General features: G+C 41.4%; 1 protein-coding gene across 3 annotated transcripts in view; it reads right to left on the bottom strand.

Annotated features, from left to right (window-relative positions):
* Positions 1-21,649, bottom strand: part of LOC139685447 (monocarboxylate transporter 12-like) — a 93,839-nt gene that overhangs the window by 2,268 nt on the left and 69,922 nt on the right. For 2 of the 3 annotated variants that reach the window (XM_071582467.1, XM_071582468.1), the window contains exons 2-7: positions 15,511-16,654; positions 11,385-11,841; positions 2,450-2,567; positions 1,953-2,180; positions 1,593-1,875; positions 1-683 (exon numbers count right to left, since the gene is read on the bottom strand). The exon at positions 1-683 is cut by the window's left edge and continues 2,268 nt beyond it. In XM_071582467.1, coding sequence (XP_071438568.1) covers positions 388-683; positions 1,593-1,875; positions 1,953-2,180; positions 2,450-2,567; positions 11,385-11,841; positions 15,511-16,492 — 2,364 coding nt within the window. In that variant the 5' untranslated portion in view covers positions 16,493-16,654 and the 3' untranslated portion in view covers positions 1-387. Of the gene's footprint in view, positions 684-1,592; positions 1,876-1,952; positions 2,181-2,449; positions 2,568-11,384; positions 11,842-15,510; positions 16,658-21,649 lie in introns of all 3 variants that reach the window. The other variant, XM_071582469.1, reaches the window with a different exon arrangement.

Raw genomic sequence — 21,649 nt, 5'->3', positions numbered from 1 at the left:
ACCACCCTAAAACCCTTGCAAATGCAAAGAACCCACTCTTTCACTCATTTACTTCAAATTATTACTTCAGGAATCAACACTGAAGATTGATAACAAAGACTGTTCAGCTAAAATCATAGACCACAGAAAAGCCACACTCACTCTATTGCATCAACAGTTTTAATTTGAGTGACAGTGACTTTAGCTAGAGGTAACTTCTGCATTAACACTGTTGTCAAGGATGATAATAAAGAGGAAAGGGAGGGGGGCATTGGTTTATCGTTTTTCAGGTCCATCCCAACTCCCTCGATATCCCTCCACACGAAACTGCAATATCAACTGATGATGAAAAAGAATGGGGGGATGCAATCTAGAAGACATTAAACAATGGAAAATGTCCTGGCTCATTTACAGAGCCCCCCTGTTTAAAATCACAGCCTGTTTGGTTTCAAATCCACTTTGCTTCCCTCCCCCACTGAGACTGCAGGGAAGGCACTGGCACAGCCCAATATCCGCCAGGACACTGTACTCCTCATCATCATCACATCCCACTTCTCCACAACTGGATGCAGACTGACCAATCTTTGTTCCTCGAATTCGCTCAATCAGAGGCAAGATCACCAGGAGAACACCAGACACGGCTATGAAAAATCCAGCAAGGTAGAAGGATACTCGGTAACTCCCTGTGATGTCATACAGCCAACCTAAAAAGGGGAAGACAGTCAGGAGAGAGAGACAAGAGTAAGCACCTTGAATAATGGAAAAGACACCATTATTTTGAACTCAACATTTTAGACAGCAAAATGGCATATACCACATTTAGTAAGCAATGCCCAATTCATGCCTACATACCTCTCTTTATGTTTCAAATCAAAATCATAATTACCTACATTTTACAATACCAAGGGGACGGGGTTTGAAATGTTTCACTTCTCCTTGAAATAGAGAAAGGGGTGCGAGGAGCTTCGAGATGGCTTACGGTCAAGGTCATGGCGGGACATCATGAAATAGAGGTCAGCTGTGTGGGTACAGTAAACTCTTCCCAATCAAGAAACATAAACTATCCTATTTGACACACCTACACCCCATGGAACATTTCACTCACAATTCTTGCTTGAGCCAAAGACAAGACCACTGTGCTTTCCCACCCACCCTGCTCACCAGACCTGGCCCCGGGTGACCTTTTCCTGTTCCCTAAATCCCCCTCAAAGGAAGAGGATTTGCCACCATTTCAGATACAGAGAAGATTTGACGGAGGAGCCTGTAAGCATTCCAGGACTGTTTCAAGATGTGGAAAAGCAGTTGGGATAAGCGTATTTGTTGGGGAAGAGAATACTTTGAAGGGGACCTTGACCAACAATTTGGAATTGAATTATTTTTTTATAATAAAAAAGGCCCGGAAGTTTTCCAAAAGACTTCACACAGTGTTTCTGAATGTCACAAACTAGATGAGATTTCAAAAATTAAGGCATAAATTTCGCATAGGTACTTCACAAATTGGGAAATATTCTAATAATTTCATATTCATGGTGCTTATAAGGCCCTTTGCATAACCTCAGCCAATGACACGTCACCTAAAAGCCTATGTCCTTAAAGTAAAACCAGCCACTTACCAGCCAAAGGCGGCCCAATCAGATTTGCTATACCCTGTACGAGTAGCAGTAGTCCATATGCATTTGTGAAACGCTCCAGGGAAATCAGCTCGACCAGGATGATTGATGTCAGGGAGTAATTAGCAGCTATGAAAAGACCAAATGCTCCAGAGATCATACAGAGGGAATAGTAAGTTTTAAGCAGAGGAACCAGTGCTATGAAAAAACCACAGCAGCCCATGCAAGCAGCATACAGTAATCCCGCGTTCACCCATGTTTTGTCTCCAGCCCATCCCAGTATCACCTGCAAAGAGAAATACTGTTGGTCAAGAGGGATTCAGAGCGAGAGGAATTGACATTTATGAAATGCCACTAACTCACCTCTCCGACCATGTTCACTATTCCTATGATGCTGATTAGATATGACGCGTCGCCCTCCGTGTACCCCATCTCCACTGCATTGTGAGCCAGGTACACGTACGGCACATCATACCACGTGTACAGGAGGAAATTTGAAGCGGCAAACAGGGAGAACCGGACATCAGCAAAGTGTGAAAAATCCACCATGTCAGCAAGGACTTCCCAAAGATCCCAAAGTCCAGAAAACCACTGTCATGATAAAAAAATGCCATCAGTTATGTGTCAACTCACATTACTTCTTAAGTATGCACAGCAAGTTATTACTAAAAAGAATCCCATGCAAAAATATTTCACTATATTACGATGAATCTACTCTAACACAACCCCCAAAATGATTTATCCATATTAAATTTAATAATTCTAATCAAACTTTTCTCTCAATATTATAACATAATTGTAACACAACCATGACCAGTTCAAAAAGAAAGCAAAGTTAGAAAGAAACGGTAGCTACACACCTCAAACTTTTCCTTGGCAATAGTAGTCATAGAGTTCCTATAAATATCCGGGCAGGATGATGCACGAAGGCGATAGCGACTGATATTAAGCATGGCCCCTCGGTAAGTCAAGGAGTGCCTGCAAATAAATTCAGTTCAATTTATTCATTCACCCCAAGCATAGAATTATGCATGGCTTTGTCAATACATGTTTTACACTTCATATCAATACAAAAACATTATGCAAAATATCAAAACAATATGAAAAATACAAATACATACAATTTACAATTTTTTGGGATTAACACATTTCAATTATACATTTAAAATGGTATGCATTAGAAAATCATCTACACTATAGAATGATTTACATGAAAGTAGTTTTTTCACGGCACACTCGAATTTAAAGGAACTTTTGATATTTTTAATATAAGCAGGCAATTTATTGTACATAAGTATTCCCTGATGATCTATCCCTTTAATCGTTTTATTTACTCTGTGCTGACTTACATGGAATGCATTTTGGCTTCTCGTATTATGACTATGAAGGTCACAATTTTTAATAAACATGTCTTGATTTTTGTTCATAAGAGACACTGTTTCAAGAATGTATATACAAGGAAGAGGTAAGATTTCTAGTTTTTCAAAAATAGGTTTACTGGGAGCTCTATTATTAGAATTAGTTATTATGCGAATAATCTTTTTTTGCCTTTTAAATAATTTTGGAAGGAAGATAGAGGAGCCCCAAAAGGGAATACCATAATTGAGAAGTGACTGCACATAGCCAAAATATATAGTTCTCAATGCCTGAATGCAAATGATTTCCTTGAGTACACGGAATGCATAACAGATGTGCCAGTTTTTGAGTTAATTTATTAATATGTTCCTCCCATGAAAGATTAGAGTCAATCCAAATGCCTAAAAACTTTGTCACCTTTAGTTCTTTTATGGGGCAACTGTTAATTATTGGATTAAAATTTATTAACTTCTTCTTGAGATTGAAGTTTAAATAATGGGTTTCACCAACATTTAAAGATAGCTTATTGTCAGTTAGCCAGTTCATCAAATTGTGTGTAGTTTCTGTTACCTCGTTCATTAACTGAATGGGATTATGGTTATTAAAAATTAAGTTAGTATCATCAGCAAATAGTAATATATTGGAGAGTGGTAAATTTGCAGGTAAATCATTTATGAAGACTAAAAATAGTAGTGGTCCAAGAATGGAGCCCTGCGGAACTCCAAAAATAACAGAAGTTGTACTTGATACAGATGAATTCATTTCAATATATTGTGAACTATCAGTTAAATATGATTTAAACCAGTCCTTTGCATTGCCTCTTATACCATATGTTTCTATTTTTTTTAAAAGAATTCCATGGTTAACTGTATCAAAAGCTTTTTTTAAATCAATAAAAAGCCCTGCAACATGAATATTACTATCTAAGGCATTCCATATATTCCTTGTAAATGAGAAAAGGGCATCATTAACGGACTTATTCCTTCTGAAGCCAAATTGATGATTGTCAATGACAGAGGATTTATCGAAAAAGGAAATCAATCTCAGATACATGACCTTCTCCAAAATTTTGGAGAAACCTGAAAGTACGGAAATTGGTCTATAATTCTCAATGTTTTCTTTCTCTCCTTTTTTAAACATCAGGTATACCATCAGGGCCGCATGAATATTTATTATTTAACTGATTGATTATCCTCAATATTTCATTTTTAGTAACAGGTTCTAGATATATAGAGGAGGAATTGATGACCATTTTAGAAGTACCTGTGTTAGTGGGTTACTGTTTGGGAGTTTGATTGACACCTACTTGGGCCAAGTAATCATTGAAAATGTCTAAAATGTTTTGGACACTTGTTATTGTTGTGCCATTATAACATATTTTAGATATTGTATTGCTATTAATTTTATTTTTCCCTGTTTCCTGATTCACTAATTTCCAGATAGTCTTAGATTTATTAGATGGATGGTAGAAGCATTATTATTATTAAAAATACACATGTGCTGATAGACATTGTCAGGTGGCACACAAGTCCCAAATAATTGCAAAAGATAATACATAAAACCAGACTTCAAAACACAAATCTCTTTAACAAAACAAGTGAATCCCCATCCCATTTACAAACATTTATCAGCAAGAAAAAAAAAAGATAAATTAAAAAAAAATTAAGCTGTTACATATAATACCATACACCATACATCAATCAAATTATTACATATATGCCTTACATCTATTCTTAAAAGTATACACTCTGTTAGGAAAGGGCTCGAATATTTTTGCAGGTAAAGTGTTCCACTCAACAATTGTTCCATTTAGAAAAGAAAATTTTTTTTTATTTGTTCTCTGTGCCCGGCATTTTATCTTAAATTTGTGATCAAGATGATGTTAATATCAATGAGCTGGTATGCAGCTTTTTTGCTAGAGTAATAGTAGTTCTCAAAATTTTAGAATAACTTTTGTAGTATTTTATTAACTCTGGATCATTAGAATCAATGCATTGCTTATACAATGCTCTTTTTCTATCACAAGAAATAATTATTCCTCTTGTTAACCAAGGACTATTTTCAGGTTTACTTTTATTATGCTTGACAATTTTTTTAAGGGGAAATGCTAAATCATGGTAATAAGTAATGATATTGATAAAGCTGTCAACTTAAGTATCAAGATCACTAGGGTAATTAATATCCTCCCATGTTTCTTTTGACAATCTAATTTATTTAAGAATACATCTTCAAGGCCGTTTGGAGATCTATAGAAACAAACTATAAAAATACTACCATTGGGAAGATAGGTTTCAACTACAGAATGCTCAAAGTTTTTTTCCTCATTTAGAAATGAAGTAAAGGATTGTGTTTAGGCTTTAATATTATTTCTGACAAGAATAGCTGTACCTCCATTTTTGCAATGTGTTCTGCAATAAAGACTAACTAGATTATAATTGGCTAGATAAAAATGCTCACTTTCTGTCTTAGTTAACCAATGTTCAGATAAGCATAGCACATCAATATTGGTTTCTAATGTGGATAAAATTGCTTCCAATTCAAACACCTTATTTCTAAGACATTGAATATTTTGATGGAGTACATTGAGCTTCTTGTTTAGTCAAATAGACACAGAGTTTGATTCAGGTCTAGCGCCAACACATGCAGAGTAGGAGCTTGCAATAGGTATTACTTTTGTCAAAACCTTAATTATTTCATTGGAAACAAAACGTTTTCCCTGCTTGTTTAAGTGTAAACCATGAGTTGTATGGAGCCTCCGATCAAGTTTACCAATGTTAAGGATCCATACATTTTTAAAACTTTGGCAAATTTTAAAATCATTTCATTAAAGAAAATAAAAATCTTAGTTTATTATGTACACTATGGATTTGTAAGCATTAACAGTATTGATGAATTAATTCCTTGAAGAATTTATGGCTTCCAATAAAAAATACATTGTTGACAAAAAATCACTTTTATTTAGAGTCCTATACCCTTGAATTGGCATAATGACTCAGCATCGTAGTCTTTTTTGTTTAGCAACAGATGACCCTTTGTCTGCTGCGGTGATTATTATATTTTTTTTTCAGGCTAAACATCTGAGAGCTTGTTCCTCAGAGGGAGAAAGGTTTTCTGGTGGCTCTAAGGACTCCACAAATATTTTACCGGAAATCTTTGTCAAAAGGGGATTGATAAAGATTTCTATTGGACGGTTGGATAGCAGTGGTTTGGGTTCTTTTTCTGAGGCTGAACGGAATCGGGTAAGTGCCGGGTTTTTCTATTTGCTACCCAAAATTTACAAAACCAATCATCCCGGACACCCCATTGTCTCCAGCATCAATTCACCCTCTGAGAGAATCTCTGCATCAATAGACCTATACCTTCAACCCAAAGTCACTTCATTCCCTTCTTGCATTGAAGATTCATACCACTTTCTGGAACATTTACATTCAATACCAATTCCTCAAAAAATGAGCGGTCTCATGGCCACAACAGACATTACATTCCTCTACACCTCCATTCCCCACAAAGAAGGCTTAGAAGCACTTGAATATTACCTCTCCCTACGAGCCACACCACACCCCCCGTCCACTGATTTCCTCATCGAACTGACCCAACTCGTCTTCACCAAAAATGCATTAAAATTTAATAACACGATCTATTTGCAAACAAAAGGCACTGCAATGAACGGGCATATGGCTCCTGCATACACCAATCTTTCCATGGGAAAACTTGAAGATACCTTTCTCCGCCAACAAACCCTTAAAACCACTCTTCTGGGCCCGCTATATTGATGACATTTTCCTCCTTTGATCGCACAGACACGACACTATATCCTCCTTCATTTCAACTCTCTCCTCCTTGGTATCTTTCACTTCTATATCTGATGCAAATATTACTTTCCTAGATATCTACATTCACCTGCAAAACAATAAATTTAACACCCTAGTCCACAATCAAACCAACCCTCCCCACCGAGAGGGTCTGGGTTCAACTACTGGATACAAGAAATATTTTTCAAAGGTATTCCAATACCTACTCGAAGTGCTTCGTGGAGAGCACTTTGAGTGAGTATGATGTCCATCGAATGGGAGGTTAAACTGTGCACGCCTTGGAGCCTTTCGACAAAATTAGGCTAATGCCCGACACCAGGTTTCTCTTCACCCCTCCTTTCCCATCCATTCCTAATGGTGCAAATGACTTCAGCAGTTGGTTGCCTCCACTAAAACTACTACTTCGTTAAAAAAGTCCAGGCAAGAGGTTAAAAGTGAGACTATCACAATGTCTTTTTAAAAATGTTGAATTAGCTATGAGATAGATGGAAATGAAGATGACATTGCACATGAGTAAAGGGACAGTCTCAGTGAAAATAAATGAGGAAATCATTTAGCAGTAATAATAATAATAATAATAGAAATACATTTTATTTGTCCAGCGATCAAGTAGCTACAAATGTTACACTTGATATAAGATACATCAGGGGAAGTGACAAAATACATTTGTGGATACAAGACATATCAGGCATTATCAAGAAATTCAGCAATTGAATAAAACATTTTTAATTTTAAGAACCTAAGTAGATTGACTTTAAATGCAGCCACCCTTTTATGGGCCTTTCTCTCAGCTGGGAGTTTATTACACTAAAGTTGAAGGCCCATAGAATTTGGGCCAGCACCTGCATTTCTTGTACGCACATATAAAATGTGCAGCTTCTCATTCTGCCTGGTAGAATATTTGTGGATATCACAATTTTTCACGTACTCAGGTAGATTTCTTTTTGTATGTACTACTACATGAAAAATATAAATACATGGCACTGGCAATACATCCAATTTTTTAAACAGGGGACGGCAAGGGGCATTGTGTTTTGCAAAACTCATTAGCCGAATGGCTCTTTTTTGGACCCTGAAAATAGCCAAGGCCTTGGATGATGAACCCCAGTAAAGGATACTATAGGCTATGTGAGAATAAAATTCACCATAGCATAGTGCACAGAGAACAGCCACTGAAACTGTGGATCTAATGGACCTTATTAAAAAGCAGGCCGAGCTTAACTTACTGGTTAAAGTACTTATGCGTTCATCCCAAGAAATTTGAGAATTGATGTGGAAACCCAAAAATTTGGTAATTTGTACCTGTGGGATCACCTTCCCATCAACTTCAATGGAAAGTACTTTGCTTGCTTTATTTTTATTTGCAAAATATATTAGGTGAGACTTCTCTATATTCAAATCTAGGAAATTATTATGACACCAAGAGAGTAAGGTGTGGCTAAGCCTCAAGAGATTCATAAAATGATGAATGTTAGAGCTATTGAAAGATCGAGTGGGATAAACCTCCAAAGGAATGTTAGCATTCATTAGAAAAGTAGCAACAATGGGGTAATGGTCAGAAAGATGTGAGGGGATCGTCCTAGTAGTTACTTCATTAACATCAAAATTAGAAATGAAAACATCAAGTGAGGTAGAAGAATGTGTAGTTATGCGAGTGGGTTCCTTATTATGTACACGCAAGTTATAAGATTGAAGAATATTCAAAAATTCAGTTTTATCAGTTGTGTTAGCCAACATGTCAATGTTAGGATCACCAGTAATAATTATCATACCATTGGGATTCCTAGCAATAATAACTTCTAAAAGACTGACTAATTTATCTAAAAACAAAGGGAAGTTTCCCATGGGTGACCTGTATAAAGAACAAAGGGTCACAAAAAATTTGTTAATGATTAAAGTCATCACATAGCATTCAAAATTGCGCTCATCTACCAAATGTTTGTAGGGAATTACATTTACGGGATACTCAAATATTTCCTTTGAAAGCAACATGACACCACCATTTTTATAGTTGGATCGGCAGAACACATCAAGAACTGTGTAACCTTAGATTTTAAAGGTCAGCAATTCCTGGTTTAACAGCCAATGCTCACATAAACACAGAAAGTCAGGTTGATAGTCGTCTAGCAGAATTTCCAATTCAGAAATTTTGTTTCTAGCACATTGAATATTTAAATGCAAGATATGGAAAATCCTCTCAGGTTTCCTGTTGCCCAGTCAGATCAAATTTTTCATGATTTATTGAGGTTCCTCTTTCGATGCGGAGGCCGTGCCGTAGTTTCGGGTGATCATATGCTTTACTTGGGCAGACAAGCAGTTAATTGATAGACAGTTGAGACTTCTCGCCGAGATATCTCGCTGAGACTTCTCTGGCGGAAGTGTGGTTTTGAGGGAAATAGAATGGTCTAACGACAACATTTTCGGGCCAGAAAGATTCACTGAGAAGCAAATTCTTTGCATGAATCCTCCGCGGAGACATGGAAGGAAGCATATTCACCCTTTGCTTCAAGTTTCACCACTTCTAGGCCACTTTTCACGGATCTACACAGAAAAGATCGTATTTCATCCCCCGTCGTGGTCATTGGTTGAACTTTCCACACATGAATATGACATTTTTTTGACATACCCTTAAATGGACAGCCACTAACATCCTTCACTTTTCCGTAGATGATTTTAGGGCACCTTGCTCGCAAGTGCTTTGCCTCTGTAAAACCATCATTGTCGTTCGCGTCACTAAAGACTGGAAGGACTGGACGACGATTTAGAATCATCTACCAATGCACCCTCAACCTTCGAGGAAGAATCAGAACTAAAACGCATGGATAACGTATCCATTTGAGGTTTATGAATATCACTAGGCATCTTGTTTTTAAAACTTGGTTGGGCTAAGGCAACATCGCCGGGAACATTCTTCACTGCATCTACGAAGGTACCTTTTTTCACCGATGGAGCCGAGTGGGATAATTGCATCCGCCGTGGTTCCCAGACCAAAGTAGGTCTCGCGGTCGCCTTTAAGCCAGCCAAATCACTCTTCAGCATTTGAATATCGGCCGCCATTTTGGACGACCAGACCTTGGATATCCGACAGCTTAAACACTTCCAAAAAATGTCTCGGTTGTCTTTTATTGCTCGCAAGCATACATCAGAGAGGCCCGTGCACTTAAAATGAAAAATACACAAACAAATATCGCAGGAAACCATTTGGTCCACTTGTTCGACAACCTTTACACTGGAGCTTCACAGACTTTCGTCACCATGACACGCCATCTTGAAAAAACTTAATGATGAAGAATTTATGGATTTCTAAGAGGAATAAACATGACTATAGTTGCTAATTTTTTCATGTAACAATTCCATTTTCTCAGCAATAAGTGCTAACGTCAAAATACTTTTTTTTCTGATCCAAGTATTTTTTCACTAAATCAAACCTGAAAAATGAAAGCGCATATTATGAGATGGGGATAATGGTATTAGTTTCTTTCATATAAAAAATTACTAATTTCAAATAATGCTACACTCACAGAAAATAATTTCGCAGCTAACTAGCGAGATGAAGTGGGTAATGAGCAGAGGGTAGAAGATCCAATCTGCCTCAATGAGCACAGCCTTCCAGTGAATCACCAGTGTGTGTGGGAGGGGAGGGCATCCAATGCTCAAACTCAGGAAACCACTCCCATACCTATCTCTCACTGGTGGTCTCATTTCAAGCAAGACTAATGGCTGCATTAAGTAAACACAAAAAAGCCTCGAGGTCACCACATGGCAACAAAACAGGCAATATCGGGTTGCCCATCACCTCCCCTTCACTTCATATTGATCTAATATCTCATTATATCGTAAGCAAATAAGTATTCCAAATGCAATTCAAAAGAATTAACATGCATAGGTAAGTGGCATGAAAACATTCCAACAATCCTTGAGCCTGGAAAGCCTAATTTGAGCAACTACTCTCAGGACTTGTCTTCTGCAAAGCAAATTTACGACTGGACTAGCTCAGGAGGCCCACAGGAGGAGGAATAAGGAGTAGCATGGTAAGAGACATCTACGTCGCTGAAGCACTATTCCACAGGCCCAACTGTTATGGACTAGTTCATGTAAAAACCAGCTGTTCGACCCATGAACCCGTGATCTATTGAACATTGAATCATTTACTATATTTCTCTGAACAGTTAACAAATACAAATTCTTATCGATAGAAAGTCGGCCTTTACCTCACCAGAGGCTGAGTCCAGTACCCAGAGTCATGTAGGCTTTGCCTTTGTTTGTTGGGGATCATGGCTAACAAAAGCTAAGGCAATCCCCAACCCTTGATTGAGTCTGAATTTCAACAAGGCCACCAAATACCCGATGAGAAAATGGAATTTATTAAAGACAGTAACATGTCATTTTCTAAAACACCAAATATGCAAATTTTTCTCCTTTAAACATTATTTGCAAACAATGAATTTATCTATGCTGTTTTGCACCTATTCACGTTAATATTTTCAGATTCATCAATTTTAAGGCACCAGTGAGGAAAACTATTATAATAGTTTAGGGCACACAATTTCCTGGCTGTAACATCCAAGGGGTCAATCCCCGGCCGTCCCTATGATAGAGCAAGGAGAGAGAGGGGGGGGGAGCTCACCGATGGACACGCAGATCCTTGAGGTAGGCGGTAGGAACCCGTCGCTGGCTGCTGTTGTGGTGCTGGCGCCTCACCCAGAGGAAGGCATCACCACCAGTCGCCGCGGGGGGAGCAGAGAGGAGGGGGGCGGTGGGGGGTTGCCCAGCTGGCGCTGCCCCCCTTTCGGCCTCACAGACAGGCACCCGTGGCGGCACCTCAAAGTGCAACCGTGCTGAATCGCTGAAGCTCCTCGAGATGAGGAGGTTGGGGTAGTTGCGTAGGATGACGCTGTACACGTGCCGGCGGTTGCTGAGCATCTCCAGGGCCTCCAGCGGCACGGCCTCGCCATTCTTGACAAACGTCGGCAGGCTGACCAGGGAGCTGCAAAGGCGCGCACCACCTGCCTCCTCAACTCCACCACCCCCATGTCCCCCAAATGCATCACCTGTGCCACCAGCACCACCACCTACGCCCTCACCTGCGACAGCAATCAAAGCAGCGGTATCACACAAACACACTCCATTATGCAGATTTGACAAAGGTTTGCCTCCCCCCCACCCCCAAGACCAAGAAGTACAAAGCCTGACTAAGCGATTGCGGTAGTTGTTTGAAAAATATCACTGTATTAGAAATTATGCAATCTATAAAGCATGTTTTTCAAATTTGAAGACGCTACGTTGTTAATTATTTGTTTGCCAGCTATCAATAGTGAACGTTTTCAGTGAATTTGTGAAAATGGAGAAAATTGGTCATCGTTATGTGATAGAATACTTTTATTTGAAAGGCCTCAGCCCAACCAATATAAAAGCTGAACTGGATTCTACTCTGGGTGAGTCTGCTCCTTCGTTTACAACAATGATATATTGGGGTAGCAGAGTTTAAACGAGGCAGTATGAGCTGTCAAGATGAGCATCGCATTGGTCGACCAAATGAGGTGACGACTCCAGAAACGGTGAAGGAAATCCACTAAGTGATAATACTGGATGATCGTCGACTGAAAGTGCGCTAGCTAGAAAGTGTTGTTTCATCAAGACAATTCACCAGCTCACAAACCCATTATTGCAATCGCCAAAATTCATGAATTAAAGTTTGAATTGCTACCTCATGCACCCTATTCGCCAGATTTAGCCCCCTCGGATTATTTTCTGTTTGCAAACTTGAAAAAATGGCTCAGTGGTCAAAGATTTTCCAACCCTGATGAAGTGATGTCAGCAGTAACTGGCTATTTTGAGAAGCAAGACAGTTCTTAATATAAAAAGGGTATTGAACACATTGAAAATCGCTAGGAAAAGTGTATGGAGCTGAAAGGAGATTATGTTGAAAATTAAATAAATTTTTACAAAATTTTTGTGCTTTCTTTGTTGGGTCGGGTACTTCTGGGATTACCCTCATAAATTTGGGAAATTGGGTTCGGAGACCATGTCCATGGTTACGGATGCTTATGGATGGATGGAGAAATATCCCAAGCGATGGTTTTCTCTGCTTCCGCACAGGATATTCTGGGTGGGTAGAGAGGAGGTTGACAATTAATGAGGAATGCCCTGGACATCCCTCAACAACACAGTGTGATGAAAACGGTCAAAAGATGAGACACCTGCTCAATTCTCATTCCCCCCCCGCTCCAAGTATTAGGACGTTGCTAGCAGAAGAAGAGTGCAATAGTATTCAGGAAACCACAGTGTACACTGCATTCTTATAGAAGATTTAGCCATGAGAAATGGTGCGTGCCAAGATGGTCCCCAAGGTGCTGTCGGAAGACTACTTGTGAGACCATCTCGCCTTGGACCTCCTGGACCACTGTGAAAGTGACCCGAGTTTAATAGAATAGGTGGCCACTGGTGACGAGACATGGGTCTTTGAGTAAAAACCAAGTGCAACTCCTTTGAGTACCATTTTGGACCACTGGATTATGCCAAAGAGGCCGTGACGAGGTGCCTGAACACCGCCGACGCCTTCCTTGAAGCGTACCAGAAGCGTGGTGGAGGCGCTGACATCGGTGTGTTGATCCACAAGGTTGCTGTTTTGAAGAGTTTCCCTAATTTGAACAACAATCTGTAATAAAGTTTCCCCCCAATTCATTCCATTTAAATTTTGGGACAGACCGTACATTTTATTTGACAAAGTGCAAAAAGTGGACCAACAAAACTTTAAAAATAATTCAGACAATGGTAACCTGCAAAAAACTAATGCCAGCATTCATTGCATTCTATGTCAGTGTCATCTACAGGGATGCCAACGGAGGTAGAGCACCAAAGGCATAGAGCACACCTTCACTCTATCTCTGCACTCCCTGGTCAACGATAAGGCATTTGGGAATGGGCCCTCTGTTTTCACAGAGGGTTCACTGCAGCCCATCATACTTGTGCAATCCCAAAAACCCCAGAGCGGATGACTGTTAGCATGATACGCATGAGCTGCATATATTGCTCAACTTTTCCCCAAAATACCACACCATTTAACAAATATGCATCATAATTAATTGCATATTTTCCCCTGATTAACTTCAGCATTCCATCCTTTTCTCATGGATATGGAAGAAAATGGTTTTATCATGGAAATTACTATGCCCAGCCTTTAGATAGCCAATAAAATGAAAGATCATTCAATTTGAACATATGCATGCGTATCATTATGAGTAATTATTACTAAGATACAATCAAGACACCTGGATAAAATTTACTCTAAATATTAATTGATAATTATGCCCATAATATTGTTAATTACAGCTATTTATGTAGACTTATTTTGTTTCAGGAAGCCATAGATTTAAGTGACTCCCAGGAGGTAGAAGATAAGGGGCTCGCTGTGCGATTGAGTTGCTCCATTTGAAAGGTTGAACACTGCCCGGCAAATCCACAGCAAAATGCTGGCCGTTTATGGAAATGATAGCTAGCCACAAGACACGGTTATGTAGGGTGGAAAAGGAATCCTCAGACTGGTCGCAAGTCCCTCCCAGACGATCCAAGAAGTGGAAGACCATCACTCAAGGACCATGCTGCCCCACAGTGAAGAAAATGGAGGACTTGATTCTATCCCAAAGCAAAGAGCAACCATTCAGACGATCTTGAATGAGACTGATCTTAGCTACGGCAGAGTGTGGAAAATGATTCAGAAAGAACCATAAGTGCCAAAGGTATCATCCCTCTGGGTTCCAGAAATACTGAATTCTTTACAGAAGCTAACACTGTAATCCCAACCGTGGCACAACCGGCATCGAAGTGATGTGGTGTTGAAATTCTGCAACACCAACCCTATTCTCCCAATCTCCCCTTAAGTGACTATTTCTTATTCCCAGAATTCAGGATTGGATATTCCCTCCAATTGCAGAATTGGAGATTTGGAAACACAAATAAGTCATCCAAGAAGTTAAGCATAGGTTTTCAATTCACTCTTATGAGTTTTACGAGTAATACGTACATACAATGATGTGAGTAATATATCCGTACCATTTCACATATGATGATAGCCTTCAAAAGTCAACAAACATAGGGAGAAATGCATTACTCTGGATGGTGATTATGCAGAGAAGTCATAAGTAAACAAAAAAAAATAACTTTCTATCTCTTTTATATTTTAGCAAAAATTATAAGTTTAAAATACTTCCTGGAGTTGTAAGCCAAAGCCATTGAATATCTAGTACCATGGCCTCAACCAGCACTAATATCAAAGCATAAGACTTGTTGATGCACAGTTCAAGTTAGCATCATTCCATCAACAAACAAACTGTAGCATGTAGTTCAGGGGTTAATTTTGCATTTCAGAAGTGGAGGATACGCATCATAATCATTCCTCATGTCATCTGCTGCACAGAAGGAGTCAGCATTTTCAGAGTGTACGAGTACTATGAATGTGAGGAATACTGAAAGAGGATTCCAATGATTACATTCAAACAATATATTTAAGCGAAAGATTAGTTCGCAACTACTAACAAATGTCCACCCATTTCCCCAAACTATCAGCAGGAAGAGGAATTCTCATTTCATGGTTGCCGGACGGCTTCCCTCCTGTAGTTGGCACCAAGTGATGATACGAGCAAGTAAGTACCTACCCACTTCCAAACTGCTCATTTACAGGCTTGCAGCCACCCCTTCCCGAGGAGAATTAGCTGAGGAGGTGGAGGGAGGGAGGGAGGGAGAGGAAGCCTCACCCCAGGGCCATTCATCCAGCGTGGGTGATGCATCGCCCGCCGTCCGCCCAGAGCAGGAGTCGCTGGAGGCGTTGTTGCTGGAGAATCGGGCCCTCCTTTTCCTCAGTGGGCCCTTCCCCTTGATCTCCTGCTTCGAGATGCTGGGCAGAGGGAGGTCCCTCATCAGGGCCCCGCACACGGCCATGTGCAGGAAGAGTCCGGCCAGCATCATGGTCGTGCCCCTCCACCCATACTCCTCGAGCAAGTGGTGTATGAGGGGGGCCAGGAGGAAAGTGCCGATGCCCGAGCCGCACACGGACAGTCCGGTGGCGAAGGACCGCTTCCGATCGAAGTAATAAGCCACGATGACCACGGCGGCCACGTAGCACAGCGACAGTCCGAAGCCCGAGATGATGCCAAAGGTGAGGAAGAGAGGCTCCATCGAGCTCACGAAGCTGGAGATGAAGAAGCCGGCGGCGGCGATGACGGAGCCCACCATGGTCACCTTGCGACACCCGAAGCGGTCCGTGAGGAAGGAGGCAACGGGCCCCGAGAGCAGCGGCATCGCCATGAACAACGACCCGATCCACGCGGTCTTGCTCTTGCCCTCGCCGAAGTACTGCAGCAGCTCCACGTAGATCACGCCGAAGGAGAAGGTGATCCCGTCGGCGATCAGGTTGACGCAGAATGAAGCGAACACTACCACCCAGCCCCAACCCCCGTCCGGGGGCACCGCGACCCCCGCCGACGACTCCTCCTCCTCCGACGAGGCCGAGCTCACCGAAGGGCCGCCGCACCCAAGGGCCCTCCTCGGCACGGACCCATTGGCCTTCCCCGACGACCCCGCGGCCTTGAACTGCACGTGCAGACTGGCGCCGCTGCTCCCGGAGGCGACGCTTCCGCCGCCGGTCCCCGTGGGGAGCGGGGAGGGAGCCCTGGCGAGGGGCCCTGGCGCGGTGAGTCCATCTAGCGGGGACGTTTCGTCTTCGCCCCCGACGTCCATTCGGAGGGCCGCCCGTGGAGGCGGGAGCGGCGCTGGAGGCGACGGCCGGGCATCAAGTTGGAGGCCGCGCGGCGGTCAGGGGCGGAGGGGCGGTCGGACGGATCGAGCGCGTCAACGCTGCAGGAGGGGTGTCTCCGGTCGACGGCCATGCGGGGGCGAACTCTGCTGGGGAAGAGAGGAGAGAGAGAGAGAGGGGTGTTTGAGAGTTTCTGCACGCGAGCGGGCTACAGAGGGCACCCGCTTAGCCTCGGTGAGAAAGCAACAAAAAAGGGCTACTCTATAATTAAGCAACAAATAAAGCTACTCTTCCAGTCCGTCGCCAAATCGTAATTATCATTAACCGAATCTCCAACCGGAAAACGTACCGGTATGTCGGTATTTTCCTTAATGTTTACATATTTTCATTAATGGAAATTTACTGTAGCTCTAAGTCAATTGTTCCGAAAACCCAGAAATTAGGTTAGATATGGGGGTGCCAACATAGATGCCGGCGCATTATGGTACATTTACGCATAATTTCATCATCTGCTTTTTAATGAAAATTTAACGGAATAAGAGTCGAATGCAGAATGGCAATAGTGGAAAGAATTCTCTCTCACTAAAAGCACACTCCGTGCTTCTAGTGAGAGAGAATTCAGATTGTCATTTAGATTCAATTCAATTCAATGCGTACAATTGACGGATGGTGTTAATCTTATGGAAATGTAATACTGAAAAATACAGGTATTAGTATTTTGAAATACTAATGCCAGAACGGAATCCAGCAATTTTTTAATATAACAAGCAATTTTTAGCAAAGTGAAATTAAAAATTTTTCCAGTTTTCTTGCATTTTACACTACGTAATTCCCCTAATGTACATTTTTTGTTCAACAATTTATTCAGCAGTTTTAATCATTTGTTTTAATTCCTACTCGGAAGCCTAATACCTTCTTAAAAATGTATATCAGTGAATAATTATTAAATGTTACAGTGTAATGTAGAAGCAGCCTTAACCCAGCCCACGCTTTGGGTTTAAGCTGCTTCTCTTCCCGGAGCCCCGCACCGAGGAAGATCAAGTCGACATGAAAAAGGCGGGAAGTCACCGACCAATCAGAGGAAACCTGAGGGCAGTTTCAGTTGAAGATTTGACCATTTAGGAGCACAGGTATGTGCATACATAATCTTTTTTACTCATATCTCTGCCTTTACTAAATCCACCTTCTATTCTGGTATTGTCTTCTCATCTGGAGATGGGTCAAACGCTTTTCAGCTACCTTGTTTCCGTGTTCTGAAGCATAGTTTATGACTTCAAGTTTAAATGCAATACCGCCGGACAATCTTCTCTCTTAACATCCTGCGAGATTGTTGTCATTTTAGCTTTTGATGTAGCGGTTAGTTGATTGAAATGTGTATTTAAGGTAACCATTTTCTATGCCTTCACGACACTACATACTACTTACGGTTAAGTGCCTGTGGTCTCTCTGAGTTTATCGGGAGAGATGCAATGTACTCGCAGAGGGGTGGCATCCTAGTGATAGCCCAAGGCATATAAGTTTAGAACACACACACACACGTGAGATGAAACTAAACGCTCTACAGTGTATACATTTAGCATTTATTTGGGAATTTAACTAAGAAGTACTTTCAGCCAAGTATTAAGGCTCTGTTGGTAACTGCTGACTCGAATCAGTGATATTATCGAAATTTGTAATCAAGGCAACCATTTTCTGTGCCTGAAAAAGGAAAAATATGTAAAAGTAAGTATTTTTCTGGAAAATATGATTGAACTGATAGGTCAAAGTAATATCCACACATCCCATGCCCATAAGATACATGCTGATTTAAGAGCATATTCGGAGCAAAAAATGCGCACATGGGTGAGGAAATATCGTATATGCCGTAGATGGGAAAATAATGATGGGAGGGGCTAGATGTCAGAATCAGAGTAGGCCGATACTTGATTAAGACTGTGAGGTTCACAGTTGAACGATTGTTGGTCAGCCAGTCTGCCATGGGTCTGCAAAGCCTCTTGTAGTATCTTTCATTCTGCTACCTTTCAATCAGTAGACTACCTCCCATAGTAATAGTGACTTGCTAGAGTTCTTAGACACCCAGGTAATAACACCCAATGCACACTTACAACATGCTACCCGTAAACTTCACAAATGTTTTAGCCCGAAGAGGACCATGAATTTGGAAAAAAATGTTTCAATTTATACAAGGTCAGTCCCAAAAGTAGTAGCGGCGGTTTCTCTGGCAGGGTACGAGGGAGGGGAGTCTCAGGAAAGTTTGAAGGCGGGTGGCAGTTGCCTCCCAGCCTTTGCGGAGTGCAGATAGTTCGTTTGCGAAACCTCTATAAAGTGACCTCGTAACGCTCGGCCATGAACTGGTTATTGGTACAGCGCTAAAGCATCAAATTTTGTGTGAAACTTGACAAAACCGGGAAAGAGACTCAAGATATTCTCAAGGCAGCATGTGGTGATAACGACATGGGTAGATCAGCAGGGTGTTTTTGAGTGGCACGAGTTGTTTTGGAGGAGGGTAGAGAAGATGTGAAAGACGCCGATCGTTCAGGACGCCCTCCGATCTCAAAAAGTGACGAAAATATGGAGCGAGTGCGACTTGCGATTGAAGAGGATCCTCTTTTAACAAGACGCGCAAACTAGACAGTGATCTTAGAATTCGGAACATTTGTGCATCGAGAATTTGGGAATGACCAACCGGTGAGCGGCGATCGGCTTCTTCACCAGGATATAGCGCCAGCGCATTCATCGAACCGGGTGCAATAGTTTTTGGCAAAACACAAGATTACACAACTTCGCCAGCCTCCGTACAGTCCCGACTTCCCGGGCCCCCTGCGACTTTCGCCTGTTCCCGAGATTAAAGATTCCACTCAAAGGGCACCGGTTCGACGACAAAGAGGCGATTGAGTGAAAACTTGCTGTATGTTTTAAAAGTGGTTGCTAGAGTAAAAGACCAAGGTGTAACGACTACTGGAGATAATCATTGAATCCCACATGCTTAAAATCAGCGGGAGAGCAAATAAAAACTGGATTTTATTAGACGCAGTGTTGGCAGGAGTGACTACAAAGTGAAGGAACGTTGTAATCACGCTCTTGCAAGGCCTCATTTAGAATATACATGTTCGTAGCGCATGGACTGCGATTGAAAAAGGCCTCATTCGGGAAATTGAGAAGGTTCAACGCCGGGCAGCCCGTTTCGTCAATAATTCTTACGGTAAAACCCAAAAGCGTCACTGCAATGCTTATGAAGTAGGGGGTGGGAATCAATAGAAGAAAGCCGATTCAATGCTAGGCTGAACTTGTTAAATAATTTCAGAATCGCATGTTTCAGCGCCGAGGTTTCGAAAATTACTCGCACACCAACATAAATTGGCCACTTGGATCATATATAAACGTAAAATTCGGGAAATAGATGCTAGAACTAGCAGACTCCTTCCCACAGACAATACGAGATAACAAATGTGTGGTTAGAGATATTAAAAATCCCATTGGCCACCCGCAACATCTAGGGGAATAATTAGTTTTACCAAATGTATGCATTTCACACTAATATCATGTGTTTTGTAGCCACATCCATTCCCGCATGACTGAATAGCATCGAATAGAATTTTCCACTCCTGGCGATTTTCAGTGGATGTTTTCTCCATTTTCCAAACCCTTTAAAGACCCTCCCTCTCCCTTTCCACCTGGTTGGTGCCTGCCGTCCCCTGCCATACATCTTTTGGCTGGATCACATGGTGCTCGTGCATACGTAGATGTACTTTATATGAGAAGAATGTGATTCAGCCTTAAATGAGTGAAGTTTCATTAGACGGGTGAATATATTATGAAAGAGTAAAAGAGAAGTATTACCTCAGTTTAGTTAGGCTGCACTTAAAATACACAGCGAATGACTGGGATATAAAGGAAAAGTGTCAAAAAAGGAATTAGATAAGTTTAAGAGTAAATATACTAGGTTCTTGAAAAATTTAAAGGTCAAGGGTACGGCGGAGGTGATTATATTAGTTTGGGAGCCTATTGATTTTCAAGGGTAATAGGCCCTTGCTATGGCACAGAATACATTAGTGTTCTTGCGACACACTGGGAATAATTATGGCACCTCGATATAGTTGGTGCCCGGTCTGACCCCCAGGGTAATGAAATAATAACAGAAACGGTCACAGACAGATTCAAATACTTGTTGTTCTTCCCTCACATGATACACAATCAAATAAATCGAACCCAAGAGCCCAAAAAAATAAATTAGCTTGAAGCCCGGAATTGGATGCATTGGTCAAATACAATAATTATTGCATCATGTACATGGGCACTGAATGCATGAACATCTTTGAATATGTTCGCATGTCATGTAAACTAATAATTAGGAATACCCAGCTAGCAGCGCCCTAGCATCCCCATTCGGCTGCTTACAGGGTGTTGCATAAATGTATGCACATGGATATTCAGTTGCACCAGAGGAGGTTTGAGACGTACCACAATTGTTCGGACTTTCGCATTTTTGGAGTTCGGTGTGGTCACGACATTCAAAGCTGAAATATGAGCCATTATGCAGCCAGACGACTGTTCGCCACTTAATTCGTGGACTCTTCTCGAAATGAAATCATTAATGACTCGGAGATCATTCTGCAGAAGTGCCTCGTCGCTGGTCCGGTCCCCCACCCTCAACAATAATAATAATAGCAGAGGTAGACAGGAGATTTTCTGACCTAGCGCCTTCCGCCCATGCCTGGAGTTGTGCCTTGAGGTCACACACTCCCGCGTCTCACGCCCATTCGACCTTTCCCTTGCTTGAGGCCACGTTTCCCCACCCCTGTCCGGGCTGGAGACGTAGGGGGAGGAGGTGGATAAGGGGCGCGTCGCACAAAAGGAAGGAAGCACATGGTGCGGAAATGGACACGTTGATTGGTGAAGACGCACAGATGGAGAAATGCCACGGGGATAAAACCAAAGTGAGGACACCTTGGACGGCATGCCTATTTTGTCCAGTGGTTTCCGTCATACGATATCTATGTAAATGGCCTGCGAAAATTTCTGCTCCTGCATTTCATCAGAAATCAAGTAAGAAGAAGATAAGCAGGAAATAAGTGCATTTCAAAGTAATGCAATCTGAGAAACGGTGCTCAATCATGCCATGAAAGAAATCGCAGTTCTTT

This window comes from Hetaerina americana, unplaced genomic scaffold (genome assembly GCF_022747635.1).
Source record: "Hetaerina americana unplaced genomic scaffold, ioHetAmer1.1.p SCAF_112, whole genome shotgun sequence".
Lineage (NCBI taxonomy): Eukaryota > Metazoa > Arthropoda > Insecta > Odonata > Calopterygidae > Hetaerina > Hetaerina americana.
This window is presented reverse-complemented; position numbering and strand designations above follow the sequence as displayed.